At 51.7% G+C, this 14,238-nt stretch overlaps 1 protein-coding gene across 3 annotated transcripts in view; it reads right to left on the bottom strand.

Annotated features, from left to right (window-relative positions):
- Positions 1 to 6: 6 nt before the first annotated feature.
- Positions 7 to 14,238, bottom strand: part of LOC133357934 (interferon regulatory factor 4-like) — a 42,668-nt gene continuing 28,436 nt past the window's right edge. For 2 of the 3 annotated variants that reach the window (XM_061576123.1, XM_061576125.1), the window contains exons 4-8: positions 14,099 to 14,178; positions 9,783 to 9,861; positions 5,695 to 5,742; positions 721 to 1,161; positions 7 to 486 (exon numbers count right to left, since the gene is read on the bottom strand). In XM_061576123.1, the coding sequence (XP_061432107.1) occupies positions 44 to 486; positions 721 to 1,161; positions 5,695 to 5,742; positions 9,783 to 9,861; positions 14,099 to 14,178 (1,091 nt within the window). In that variant the 3' untranslated portion in view covers positions 7 to 43. The remainder of the gene's footprint in view (positions 487 to 720; positions 1,162 to 5,694; positions 5,743 to 9,782; positions 9,862 to 14,098; positions 14,179 to 14,238) is intronic. The other variant, XM_061576126.1, reaches the window with a different exon arrangement.

The following is a 14,238-nucleotide window of genomic DNA, read 5'->3' as shown; positions in this document are numbered from 1 at the left end:
GTGCTCGTCTGTTCACAGCCCTGCAGAGGCAGTGGTGGAAATATCACTTTCCTATGGCGGGGGCGAGTCCATCCGCAGGTGGTGGTGATGGAAGTGATGGAGGTGGTGGTGACGCAATTGATACTACTGCTGCTGCTCCTGTTCTTACTACTGATAATGATGCTGTCACTGCTACTGATGATGCTTGCTGATGATGAAACTGACGATATTGATGATGACAATACTGATGATGAAGATGATGATAGTGATGCTGATGATAGTGATGATGAGGACGATACTGACAATGATAATGACGATGGGGACGATGATGGCGTTGACGATGACGCCGATGATGATGATCTTGACCACGATGATGATGATTTCCGGTCTCACTCACGTGCGCTGTGATGAGTTTCTTCTGCAGGTTCCCACCGGGATACTCCTCACAGAAGCAGAGGACGATCTCCGTCTGAGGCTCCGGACCTCCCAGCGTGAAGTTGTGGAGCTCTGGAAAAACACAGAGGGGACATCCCTCAACTAAAACTAAAGAAACGACTCTTAACCAGTTTGTATTTTTCCAGATGAAGGCTCCACTCAGCGACCAACTTCCGTGCCCTCGTCCAGGAGGTGGGGGGGGGGGGGTATGAAAGTGGGGGGTGTAAGTGGGGGGGGGGGGTGGAGGTGGAGGGTGGAAGTAGGGAATTGAGGTGGGGGGTGGGTGACCCCCGCGTCCCGCGTCACCTCTCATGAAGCTGTCGCGGTCGAACAGGGTGACGGCCGCCCTGCGCTCCATCTTGTTGGGCCTGCCCGAGTGTGTGGGCGCGCACGGGCCGCTCCAGTAGACGCGGCCCCGGCACAGCCGCTCGGCCTGAAGCCTGCCCAGCGCCGCGTCCACGCGGAGGGTCAATCCCCGGCCCAGGCTGCCGAGCGCGGCGGCCAAGAGCTCGCCGTGACGGCCCGGGTAGAACAGCGATGGCTGCTGGTGCTGCTGCTGCGGTGACGCTAGCGCGGAAGCGACGGTGGTGGCGGCCGGGTGAGGGAAGTGCAGCATGGCGGTGAGCGGGTCGTAGCCGGCCTGGGCGCCCGCGTTGAAGGCGAGGCGGCAGCCGAGGGGGTGCGACACGCGGGCGTAGAGCACTCGCTCGTCCTTGTACTTGACCAGCACGTCCATCTCGTAGAAGCCTGCCGCGGGGGTGGTGGTGGTTCAAGTTCAAGTGCATGTATTAGGTAGAGCCCTGTGAGCCATTCGGCTCTTGAATCGGGTGCAACCGCAACAAACAGAAAACAAAAACATGAAAAAGAAAACATCTTAAAGTGAATATGTGACTGAGTGCAAACAGAAAATCCAAGAAAAGACAGCAAAATATTGCAGAAAAAGCACCGTACACCAACACTGTGTGCAAAAATCCCAGTGGGATGCAAGTCAAACAACCACAAGACAACTTAGATTAAGGCCATCAGTCTAACTCTGTACTACAACAAACAAGCATGGCCAAACCAAAACACTTTTCGAAAATCACCAAAATAAAGCCATAAAAGTAATGAAACAGTGATCATAGGTGGTGGTGGTGGTGGTGAGGGTGGTTGTGGTGATGGGTGGCTAAAGCACAGCAAGTTGGTACAGTAGGGGGGGCACACGTGGTGCATCAGCCAGTCATCTCGGTCATCTCAGTCAGTCGACCCGTGGCACCTGCTGGGTCTGCCCCGTGACCTCCTGCCAGCGGGCGTTCGACACTTCACGTGGCCTCAAGGTGCACATGGCCTGGCACAAGCGTCGTGGTGACGTCACCGCCACTAAGTGGCGAATGGCGGTTGTTGGTGATGGCAGTGGTGATGGATATGGTGGTGGTTTTTGTTGTGGTGGTTGTGGTTGTGGTGGGGCTGATAGGGAGCGGTGGTGCAGTAGTTAGTGCGCTGCGCTACAAACCCGGTAACCCGGGTTCAATTCCCACTCACGGTCGACACCAGTGACAGCGATTATCTGAACCGGTCCTTGGACCTCCCCTAGTTCGACTCAGCCTCAAATGAGTACCCGGTGCGGTGTGTGGTCAACATCGCCACTGGGGAGACAAAGGCGGCCGGGCGTGGTGCTGGCCACCCACCCCCTCGTGTGCCACAGTGCCGGCCTTCATTGGTGCTGCTACTCGCTACTAACAGCACTTGCCCCAACAGTCAGAGGCTACCCGGGGGATCTTTGTATTTGTTATACCAGCCTCCTCGTCGTGTGCCGTGCCGGCCTCAATAGTTGCTCGCCAACTGCACTTTCCCTGGCTGCGTGTTGAGGCTACCCGGGGGATCTTTGTGTCTCTGCGGCAATCCGGTCGGAGTGACGTTGGCCACGATGCAGCATCAAACGATGGGCCAACGTTGGTGTTGTCACGTGGTTGGTACACGTGACCACCACCACCATCATCATCACAGTCACAATGACAACCACCACCATCATCACCACCACCATCATCATCACAGTCACAATGACAACCACCACCATCATCACCACCACCATCATCACAGTCACAATGACCACCACCACCATCATCATCACAGTCACAATGACCACCACCACCATCATCATCACAGTGACAATGACACCCACCATCACCACCACCATCATCACAGTCACAATGACCACCACCACCATCATCATCACAGTGACAATGACACCCACCATCACCACCACCACCACCATCATCACAGTCATAATGACCACCACCATCACCACCACCACCACCATCATCATCACGGTCACAATGACCACTACCACCACCATCATCATCACAGTCACAATGACCACCACCACCACCATCATCATCACAGTCACAATGACCACCACCACCATCATCACAGTCATAATGACCACCACCACCACCACCGTCATCATCATCATCAGAGTCACAATGACCACCACCACCATCATCACAGTCACAATGACCACCACCACCATCATCATCATCACAGTCACAATGACCACCACCACCATCATCACAGTCATAATGACCACCACCACCACCACCATCATCATCACAGTCACAATGACCACCACCACCATCATCACAGTCATAATGACCACCACCACCACCGTCATCATCATCATCACAGTCATAATGACCACCACCACCATCATCATTATCACAGTCACAATGACCACCACCACCATAATCACAGTCATAATGACCACCACCACCACCACCACCATCATCACAGTCATAATGACCACCACCACCGTCATCATTATCACAGTCACAATGACCACCACCACCACCACCATCATCACAGTCATAATGACCACCACTACCATCATCATCATCACAGTCACAATGACCACCACCACCATCATCACAGTCATAATGACCACCACCACCGTCATCATCACCACAGTCACAATGACCACCACCACCACCACCATCATCACAGTCATAATGATCGTCATCATCGACATCATCACCATCGTCATCATCATCATCACTGCGAAAATCATCGTCGTCATCAACAGTCATCACCTAGATCGTCGTCATGATCATTCACTGATAAATTAATTTTCATCATCACCATCGTCATCATCATCATGATCATCACTTCTAAAATCATCGTCATTATCATCACCAACGTCATCGTCATTATCATCGTCAGCATCAGGATCATCATCACTGCTAAAATCATCATTGGCGACATTATCGTCAACATCATCATCACCTTTGTCATCATCATCATTGTGAACATGATGATGATGATATTGAGACTCAAGCCTGAACATCATCAGAGCTCCCCAGTGATTCTGACACGCCCATTATGAACCCCCGGTGAAACCAATTACTGTCAATGTCTGGTCCTGACATTCAAGTGACTATGTGATTGAAACATAAACTTGATTTGAAGCTTTCGTGACTGCAGCAATCCATACTCTTTGGTTCCTTCGGTAAAGTCACGTGGTTATAAAATAAAATAAATCACGAAGTTTCGGGCGCAACACAAGCAATCATCATCAGGTGGGAAAGCATGGTCTGCTGCTGATGCAGACTGTTTTAAAAGGTTTGAAATGGGTGTAGCCCAAGGGTCATAAAGAAGTGGCCGGGGCTAGTGATGTTAATGCGAGAGATTAGCATGATGTTAATGTGAGAGATTAGCATGATGTTAATGTGAGAGATTAGCATGATGTTAATGTGAGGGATTAGCATGATGTTAATGTGAGAGATTAGAGGGCATACTTCTTTACAGATCAGGGTTTAACTAAACTGAAACTAAATTGTATTAATGCTACCCCTATCCCCTCCCTGTGATGCTGCTAATCCTGCATCATGCACGGGCAAAGTAGCACTAATCACATATCTGCATTTCCCATATCCCCTCCCTTGGATGTTGCTAATCCTGCATAATGCACTTACACAAGTAGTACTAATCACATTCCTGCATTTCCCATATCCCCTCCCTTGGATGTTGCTAATCCTGCATAATGCACGGGCACAAGTAGTACTAATCACATATCTGCATTTCCCATATCCCCTCCCTTGGATGCTGCTAATCCTGCATAATGCACTTACACAAGTAGTACTAATCACATATCTGCATTTCCCATATCCCCTCCCTTGGATGCTGCTAATCCTGCATAATGCACTTACACAAGTAGTACTAATCACATACCTGCATTTCCCATATCCCCTCCCTTGGATGCTGCTAATCCTGCATAATGCACTTACACAAGTAGTACTAATCACATACCTGCATTTCCCATGGGTGTGCTGGATTCCTCTTGATATGCAAATTATTTTGTCAAGGCGCTCCCTTCCCCCCCCCTTCCAACCCAGCTTATATATATGCTCCAAGCACGTGTGCTGTTTCATTCAGACGCTGTCGCCTCGACAGACCTGGTTTCACCTGAGGACGGCTACTTGCGTTGTGGCCGAAACGTCGTGAGAATTATCTTATTATGTTATATTTTTATTATTTTATTACTTCCCTTCTACGTGACTTTACCGAAAGAACCAAGAAGAAGATAAACTGAAACTAAACTATGTTTATTGTTACCAGGTAAGACCCGACTAAGCTGTAGTGCAACTCTTGTTCACAAGCGATCTGGCCATCACAAATGATGAGTCAACACATTTGCTCATCATCATCATCATCACGTGAAAATTCATCGCGGCAGTCAAATGATCTCTAAACGCGTGCTGATGTTGATTCTAAATTTGCGGGGGAAAACCGGAGAAAAATCCAACACGCAATCTCCAAATATACAGCGGCAGGCATCGTCAGGCTCCAGGTCGAACCCACGACCTCCTGTAGACGAGGCGAGGTAGTGAACATCTCCTAGCCACCGTAACGATGATGAGAAAGACACTCAAAACTCCAAATACACAGCAGGCGTCAGGGTCTGGATCGAACCCACGACCTCCTGTAGACGAGGCGAGGTAGTGAACATCTCCTAGCCACCGTGATGATGATGAGAAAGACACTCAAAACTCCAAATACACAGCAGGCGTCAGGGTCTGGATCGAACCCACGACCTCCTGTAGACTAGGCGAGGTAGTGAACATCTCCTAGCCACCGTAACGATGATGAGAAAGACACTCAAAACTCCAAATACACAGCAGGCGTCAGGGTCTGGATCGAACCCACGACCTCCTGTAGACTAGGCGAGGTAGTAAACATCTCCGAGCCACCGTGATGCAAAGTTTCACTCCTGATAGGCATCATCGGCAGGGCGTTGTGAGTAAATACCTGGGTCGATGTTTGAGATGATATTCTTCATCTGTCCGGCAAACATATCTGCAAGGAAATATAAAAAAATATATCACTACTGTGTGACCCCCACCCCGAATTACAAATGTCCACGTACACCTCATGCTCTCGTTTAGCACCGCCCCCTCCCAATACGTCCCATTCATTGGCTACCACATTCTGATAAGCTCCCCCCCTCTCCTCCCCCTTAACTTGTATTTAAGAGCTTGCATCTTGGAATCACTGCCTCACTTGATGCAGCAAATCTGGCTGTGACGGTCCCACCTGATGACGGAGACTTGTGTTGCCTCCGAAACGTCGTGATTTTTATGATTGTATTTTTTATTAATTTCACTTTTTTACCGACGTGACTTTAGCGAAAAAACTAAGAGTATATAACAAGAGTAGCTTTTTACTCTTTCTGGCAATAGAGTCAAGTCTGCCTTACCCACACGTACTGGTGGGAAAACATGCAATTATATGTGTGGAACTTCTTTTACACAGTACGTAGCCAACCCCACGAATTGGAGGTGCAGGTGGAAGGACAACAAACTAAACACAACAACAACAACAACAAGTTCTAAAGAAGTGGGTCTCTGTGTGAGTCTATGGGTCTCTGTGTGAGTCTATGTGTCTCTGTGTGAGTCTATGGGTCTCTGCGTGAGTCTATGGGTCTCTGTGTGAGTCTATGGGTCTCTGTGTGAGTCTATGTGTCTCTGTGTGAGTCTATGGGTCTCTGTGTGAGTCTATGGGTCTCTGTGTGAGTCTATGTGTCTCTGTGTGAGTCTATGGGTCTCTGCGTGAGTCTATGTGTCTCTGTGTGAGTCTATGGGTCTCTGTGTGAGTCTATGGGTCTCTGTGTGAGTCTATGGGTCTCTGTGTGAGTCTATGTGTCTCTGTGTGAGTCTATGGGTCTCTGCGTGAGTCTATGGGTCTCTGTGTGAGTCTATGGGTCTCTGTGTGAGTCTATGTGTCTCTGTGTGAGTCTATGGGTCTCTGCGTGAGTCTATGGGTCTCTGTGTGAGTCTATGGGTCTCTGTGTGAGTCTATGGTGTCTCTGTGTGAGTCTATGGGTCTCTGTGTGAGTCTATGTGTCTCTGTGTGAGTCTATGGGTCTCTGTGTGAGTCTATGGTGTCTCTGTGTGAGTCTATGTGTCTCTGTGTGAGTCTATGGGTCTCTGTGTGAGTCTATGGGTCTCTGTGTGAGTCTATGGGTCTCTGTGTGAGTCTATGGGTCTCTGTGTGAGTCTATGGGTCTCTGTGTGAGTCTATGGGTCTCTGTGTGAGTCTATGGGTCTCTGTGTGAGTCTATGGGTTTCTTGTGTGAGTCTATGGGTCTCTTGTGTGAGTCTATGGGTCTCTGTGATAGTCTATGGGTCTCTTGTGTGAGTCTATGGGTCTCTTGTGTGAGTTTATGGGTCTCTTGTGTGAGTTTATGGGTCTCTTGTGTGAGTCTATGGATCTATGTGTGAGTCTATGGGTCTCTGTGTGAGTCTATGGGTCTCTGTGCAAGTCTATGGGTCTCTGTGTGAGTCTGTGGGTCTCTGTGTGAGTCTATGGGTGTCTGTGTGAGTCTGTGGGTCTCTGTGTGAGTCTGTGGGTCTCTGTGTGAGTCTATGGGTCTCTGTGTGAGCCTATGGGTCTCTGTGTGAGTCTATGGGTCTCTGTGTGAGTCTATGGGTCTCTGTGCGAGTCTATGGGTCTCTTGTGTGAGTCTATGGGTCTCTTGTGTGAGTCTATGGATCTATGTGTGAGTCTATGGGTCTCTGTGGGAGTCTATGGGTCTCTTGTGTGAGTCTATGGATCTTCTGTGTGAGTCTATGGGTCTCTGTGTGAGCCTATGGGTCTCTGTGTGAGTCTATGGGTCTCTGTGTGAGTCTATGGGTCTCTGTGTGAGTCTGTGGGTCTCTGTGTGAGTGTATGGGTCTCTGTGTGAGTGTATGGGTCTCTGTGTGAGTCTATGGGTCTCTGTGTGAGTCTATGGGTCTCTGTGTGAGTGTATGGGTCTCTGTGTGAGTCTATGGGTCTCTGTGTGAGTCTGTGGGTCTCTGTGGAGTCTATGGGTCTCTGTGTGAGTCTATGGGTCTCTGTGTGAGTCTATGGGTGTCTGTGTGAGTCTGTGGGTCTCTGTGTGAGTCTGTGGGTCTCTGTGGAGTTTATGGGTCTCTGTGTGAGCCTATGGGCCTCTGTGTGAGTCTATGGGTCTCTGTGTGAGCCTATGGGTTTCTGTGTGAGTCTATGGGTCTCTGTGTGAGTCTATGGGTCTCTGTGCGAGGCTATGGGTCTCTTGTGTGAGTCTATGGGTCTCTTGTGTGAGTCTATGGATCTATGTGTGAGTCTGTGGGTCTCTGTGTGAGTCTATGGGTCTCTGTGTGAGTCTATGTGTCTCTGTGTTAGTCTACGGGTCTCCGTGTGAGTCTATGGGTCTCTGTGTGAGTCTATGGGTCTCTGTGTTAGTCTACGGGTTTCTGTGTGAGTCTATGGGTCTCTGTGTGAGTCTATGGATCTTCTGTGTGAGTCTATAGGTCTCTGTGTGAGCCTATGGGTCTCTGTGGGAGTCTATGGGTCTCTGTGTGAGTCTATGGGTCTCTGTGTGAGTCTATGGGTCTCTGTGTGAGTCTATGGGTCTCTGTGTGAGTCTGTGTGTCTCTGTGTGAGTCTATGAGTCTCTGTGTGAGTCTATGGGTCTCTGTGTGAGTCTATGGGTCTCTGTGTGCGTCTATGGGTCTCTGTGTGAGTCTATGGGTGTCTGTGTGAGTCTATGGGTCTCTGTGTGAGTCTATGGGTCTCTGTGTGAGTCTATGGGTCTCTGTGTGAGTCTATGGGTCTCTGTGTGAGTCTATGGGTCTCTGTGTGAGTCTATGGGTCTCTGCGTTAGTCTATGGATCTATGTGTGAGTCTATGGGTCACTGTGTGAATCTATGGGTCTCTGTGTGAGTCTATGGGTCTCAGTGTGAGTCTATGTGTCTCAGTGTGAGTCTATGGGTGTCTGTGTGAGTCTATGGGTCTCAGGGTAAGTCTTTGGGTCTCTATGAATCTATGGGTTTCTGTGTGTGTATGGTTTTCTGAGTGAGTCTATGGGTCCCTGAGTGAGTCTATGGGTCTTTGAGTGAGTCTATAGGTCTCTATCTTATTCTACGGGTCTCTATTTTAGTCTATGGGTCTTTGTGTGAGTCTATGGGTCTCAGGGTAAGTCTTTGGGTCTCTGTGAATCTATGGGTTTCTGTGTGTGTATGGTTTTCTGAGTGAGTCTATGGGTCCCTGAGTGAGTCTACGGGTCTTTGAGTGAGTCTATAGGTCTCTATCTTATTCTACGGGTCTCTATGTGAGTCGATGGGTCTCCTCGTGTTAGGCGTCTGGCCTGTCTAGTCGAACAAACTCAACTCTAAAGGGGTCGCATGAAGCCCCTTTAACCAGCAGTGGCGTTGAGCAGTGACATCGCCGCCCCTCATGTCAATGCACTGCTGGATGAGGGCTCCCACCCACACTTGTAGGGGTTTGTTGACAATGATAACGATCACGACCAAGACAATGATCACAATGATGATGATCGTAATAATGATGATCACGGCCATGATGCTCACAGTGATGATGATGATGATGATCGCAATAATGATGATCACAGCGATGATGATCGCGACCATGATGATCACAGCGATAATGATCACGATCACAATGATGATGATGATGATCACAATGATGATGATGATCACAAAGATGATGATGATGATCACGATGATGATCACAATGATGATGATGATCACAATGATGATGATGATGATCACAATGATCACGATGATGATGATGATGATGATCACGATGATGATGATCACAATGATGATGATGATGATCACAATTATCACGATGATGACGATGATGATCACAATGATCACGATGATGACGATGATGATGATCACAATGATCACGACGATGATGATGATGATCACAATGATGATCACAATGATGATGATGATGATCACGATGATGATGATCACAATGATGATGATGATGATGATCACAATGATGATGATGATGATCACAATGATGATGATGATCACAATGATGATGATGATGATCTCATTACTGACTGGCGTGCTGGGAGTGCCAGGGACTGCGATCCGCGAGCTGGGAGTGCCTCTTGTGGCACTGCCTGTTGGAGGCCGTCTGCTGGAGAACAGGGGACACAGGGCACGGGGTGACACCACAGCCGCCATCACTCCCTTCCTCCTGCCGGAACCCTGCGACTGCGGCACCGTTGACGCCGTGGCCACTTACAGGCATCATCATCATTACCACCATCATCATAACCACCATCACCATAATCATCATCATCATCACCATCATCATCATCATAACCACCATCATCATCACCACCGTCGTCATCACCATCATCATCACCACCATCATCATCATAACCACCATCATCATCACCATAATCATCATCATTACCACCATCACCACCATCATCATCATCATCACCACCACCACCATCATCACCATAATCATCATCATCACCACCATCACCACCATCATCATTACCATCATCACCACCACCATCATCACCATAATCATCATCACCACCATCACCACCATCATCACCATCATCACCACCACCATCATCATCATCACCACCACCACCATCATCACCATAATCATCATCATCACCACCATCACCACCATCATCATCACCATCATCACCACCACCATCATCATCATCACCACCATCATCATCACCACCATCACCACCACCACCATCATCATCATCACCACCATCACCACCACCATAATCATCATCATCACCATCATCATCCCCACCATCATCATAACCACCATCACCACCACCACCACCATCATCATAACCACCATCACCACCACCATAATCATCATCATCATCACCATCATCATCCCCACCATCATCATAACCACCATCATCATCACCATAATCATCATCATCACCATCATCATCCCCACCATCATCATAACCACCATCATCATCACCATAATCATCATCATCACCACCACCACCACCACCACCATCATCATCATCATCATCTTCACCACCGCCACCACCATCATCATCATCACCACCATCACCACCATCATCATAACCACCATCACCATCAACACCACCATCATCATCACCACCAACACCACCACCATCATCATCACCACCATCACCACCATCATCATAATCACCATCACCATCACCACCACCATCATCATCACCACCACCACCATCATCATAACCACCATCATCATCACCACCATCATCATCACCACCACCATCATCATCATCATCACCACCATCATCATCATCACCACCACCATCATCATCACCATCATCACCACCACCATCATCATCACCATCATCATCATCACCACCATCATCATCATCACCACCATCACCACCATCATCACCGCCACCATCACCACCCCCATCATCACCACCATTACCACCATCACCACCAACACCATTACCACCACCATCATCACCACTACCACCATCATCACCACCACCATCATCATCACCATCATCATCACCACCATCATTATCACCACCACCACCACCATCATCATCACCACCATAACCACCACCATCATCATCATCACCACCACCACCACCACCACCATCATCACTACCATTACCACCACCATGATCATCATCATCACTACCATTACCACCACCATCACCATCACCACCACCATCATCACCACCATTACCACCACCACCATCACTACCCCCCCCCCCCCACCACCACCACCCCCTGTGGTGGTGGTGAAGCGTGTCTCTAGGTCTTCTCGTCCCCCCGGTCACCGACCTCTCCCGTGCCCGTCTCAGTGAGCTACCCTCCACCGCCCTACATGCCACACGTCCCACCCATCACTGCCACCTCCTCCTGCCACGTGGCCGTGAGTGGGAATGGAACTCGGCAAGCGGGGTTCGTAGCGCGACGCGCGCTAAACCGCAACGCCGCCGCCACTCTCCGTACTCTGTATGCGGGTAACACCGCACGCAAGTCAGTGGGTGGGTGGGTGAGCGGGTGATTGAGTTGGTGGGTGGGTGAGTGAGCGGGTGATTGAGTGGGTGGGTGGGTGAGTGAGCGGGTAAGCGAGCGGGAGAGCGAGCGGAGAGCGGGTGGGTGGGTGAGTGAGTGGGTGGGTGTGTGAGTGAGTAGGTGATTGAGCAGGTGGGTGGGTGAGCGGGTGAGTGAGTGAGCGGGTGGGTGGGTGAGTGAGCGGGTGGGTGGGTAAGTGAGTGGGTAGATGAGTGAGCGGGTGGTTGAGTGAGCGGGTGGGTGGGTGAGTGAGCGGGTGGGTGGGTGAGTGAGTAGGTGATTGAGCGGGTGGGTGGGTGAGTGAGCGGGTGAGTGAGCGGGTGGGTGGGTGAGTGAGCGGGTGGGTGGGTAAGTGAGTGGGTAGATGAGTGAGCGGGTGGGTGAGTGAGCGGGTGAGTGAGCGGGTGGGTGGGTGAGCGGATGGGTGAGTGAGCGGATGGGTGGGTGGGTGAGCGAGCGAGCGGGTGAGTGAGCGGGCGGGTGGGTGAGTGGGCAGGTGGGTGGGTGAGTGAGTGAGTGGGTGGGTGAGTGGGTGGGTGAGTGAGCGGGTGAGTGAGTGGATGGGTGAGTGAGCGGGTGAGTGAGCGAGCGGGTGAGTGAGCAGGTGAGTGAGCGGGTGGGTGAGTGAGCGGGTGAGTGAGCGAGCGGGTGAGTGAGTGAGCGGGTGGGTGGGTGGGTGAGCGAGCGGGTGAGTGAGCGGGTGAGTGAGCGGGTGAGTGAGTGGGTGGGTGAGTGAGTGAGTGGGTGGGTGAGTGAGTGAGTGGGTGAGTGAGTGAGTGGGTGGGTGAGTGAGTGAGTGAGCGGGTGAGTGAGTGAGTGAGTGGGTGAGTGAGTGAGTGGGTGGGTGAGTGGGTGGGTGAGTGAGCGGGTGAGCGAGCGGGTGAGTGAGTGAGTGAGTGAGCGGGTGAGTGAGTGAGTGAGTGGGTGGGTGAGTGAGTGAGTGAGTGAGCGGGTGAGCGAGCGGGTGAGTGAGCGGGTGAGTGAGCGGGTGAGTGAGTGGGTGAGTGGGTGGGTGAGTGAGTGAGTGGGTGAGTGAGTGAGTGAGCGGGTGAGCGAGCGGGTGAGTGAGCGGGTGAGTGAGCGGGTGAGTGAGTGGGTGGGTGGGTGGGTGAGTGAGTGAGTGAGTGGGTGAGTGAGTGAGCGAGCGAGCGGGTGAGTGAGCGGGTGAGTGAGCGGGTGAGTGAGTGGGTGGGTGGGTGAGTGAGTGAGTGAGTGGGTGAGTGAGCGGGTGAGTGAGTGGGTGGGCGGGTGAGTGAGTGTGTAAGTGAGCGGGTGAGTGAGTGGGTGAGCGGGTGAGTGAGTGGGTGAGTGAGCGGGTGAGTGAGTGAGTGAGTGAGCGGGTGAGTGAGCGGGTGAGTGAGTGAGTGAGTGAGCGGGTGAGTGAGTGGGTGAGCGGGTGAGTGAGCGGGTGAGTGAGTGAGTGGGTGAGTGAGCGGGTGAGTGAGTGGGTGGGCGGGTGAGTGAGCGGGTGAGTGAGCGGGTGAGTGAGTGGGTGGGCGGGTGAGTGAGTGAGCGGGTGAGTGGGTGAGTGAGCGGGTGGGTGGGTGAGCGGGTGAGTGAGCGAGCGGGTGAGTGAGTGAGTGAGTGAGCGGGTGAGTGAGCGGGTGAGTGAGTGAGCGGGTGAGTGGGTGAGTGAGCGGGTGGGTGGGTGAGCGGGTGAGTGAGCGAGCGGGTGAGTGAGTGAGTGAGTGAGCGGGTGAGTGAGCGGGTGAGTGAGTGAGCGGGTGAGTGAGCGGGTGAGTGAGTGAGCGAGCGGGTGAGTGAGCGGGTGAGTGAGTGAGCGGGTGAGTGGGTGAGTGAGCGGGTGGGTGGGTGAGCGGGTGAGTGAGCGAGCGGGTGAGTGAGTGAGTGAGTGAGCGGGTGAGTGAGCGGGTGAGTGAGTGAGCGGGTGAGTGAGCGGGTGAGTGAGTGAGCGAGCGGGTGAGTGAGCGGGTGAGTGAGTGAGCGGGTGAGTGGGTGAGTGAGCGGGTGGGTGGGTGAGCGGGTGAGTGAGCGAGCGGGTGAGTGAGTGAGTGAGTGAGCGGGTGAGTGAGCGGGTGAGTGAGTGAGCGGGTGAGTGGGTGAGTGAGCGGGTGGGTGGGTGAGCGGGTGAGTGAGCGAGCGGGTGAGTGAGTGAGTGAGTGAGCGGGTGAGTGAGCGGGTGAGTGAGTGAGCGGGTGAGTGAGCGGGTGAGTGAGTGAGCGAGCGGGTGAGTGAGCGGGTGAGTGAGTGGGTGAGTTGGTGGGTGAGTGAGTGGGTGGGTGGGTGAGTGAGTGGGTAGATGAGTGAGTGGGTGGGTGAGTGAGCGGGTGAGTGAGTGAGTGAGTGAGCGGGTGAGTGAGCGGGTGAGTGCGCTGCACAGCGCTCACTCTGCGATACACGCTGTAGGCGTCTGTGTTGACGATGTTCATCTTGTCGTCCGTGACGTCGTCGTCATCGTCCGTGTCTCCTGCAACAGCAACAACAAGAACAACAACAACAAAACATCAACAAGATCATCAACAATAAG

This window comes from Lethenteron reissneri, chromosome 60 (genome assembly GCF_015708825.2).
Source record: "Lethenteron reissneri isolate LAM-NWPU_2019-01 chromosome 60, ASM1570882v1, whole genome shotgun sequence".
NCBI classification, from domain to species: domain Eukaryota; kingdom Metazoa; phylum Chordata; class Hyperoartia; order Petromyzontiformes; family Petromyzontidae; genus Lethenteron; species Lethenteron reissneri.
Note: the sequence above shows the minus strand (reverse complement) of the source record. Positions and strands in the feature narration are given on the sequence as shown.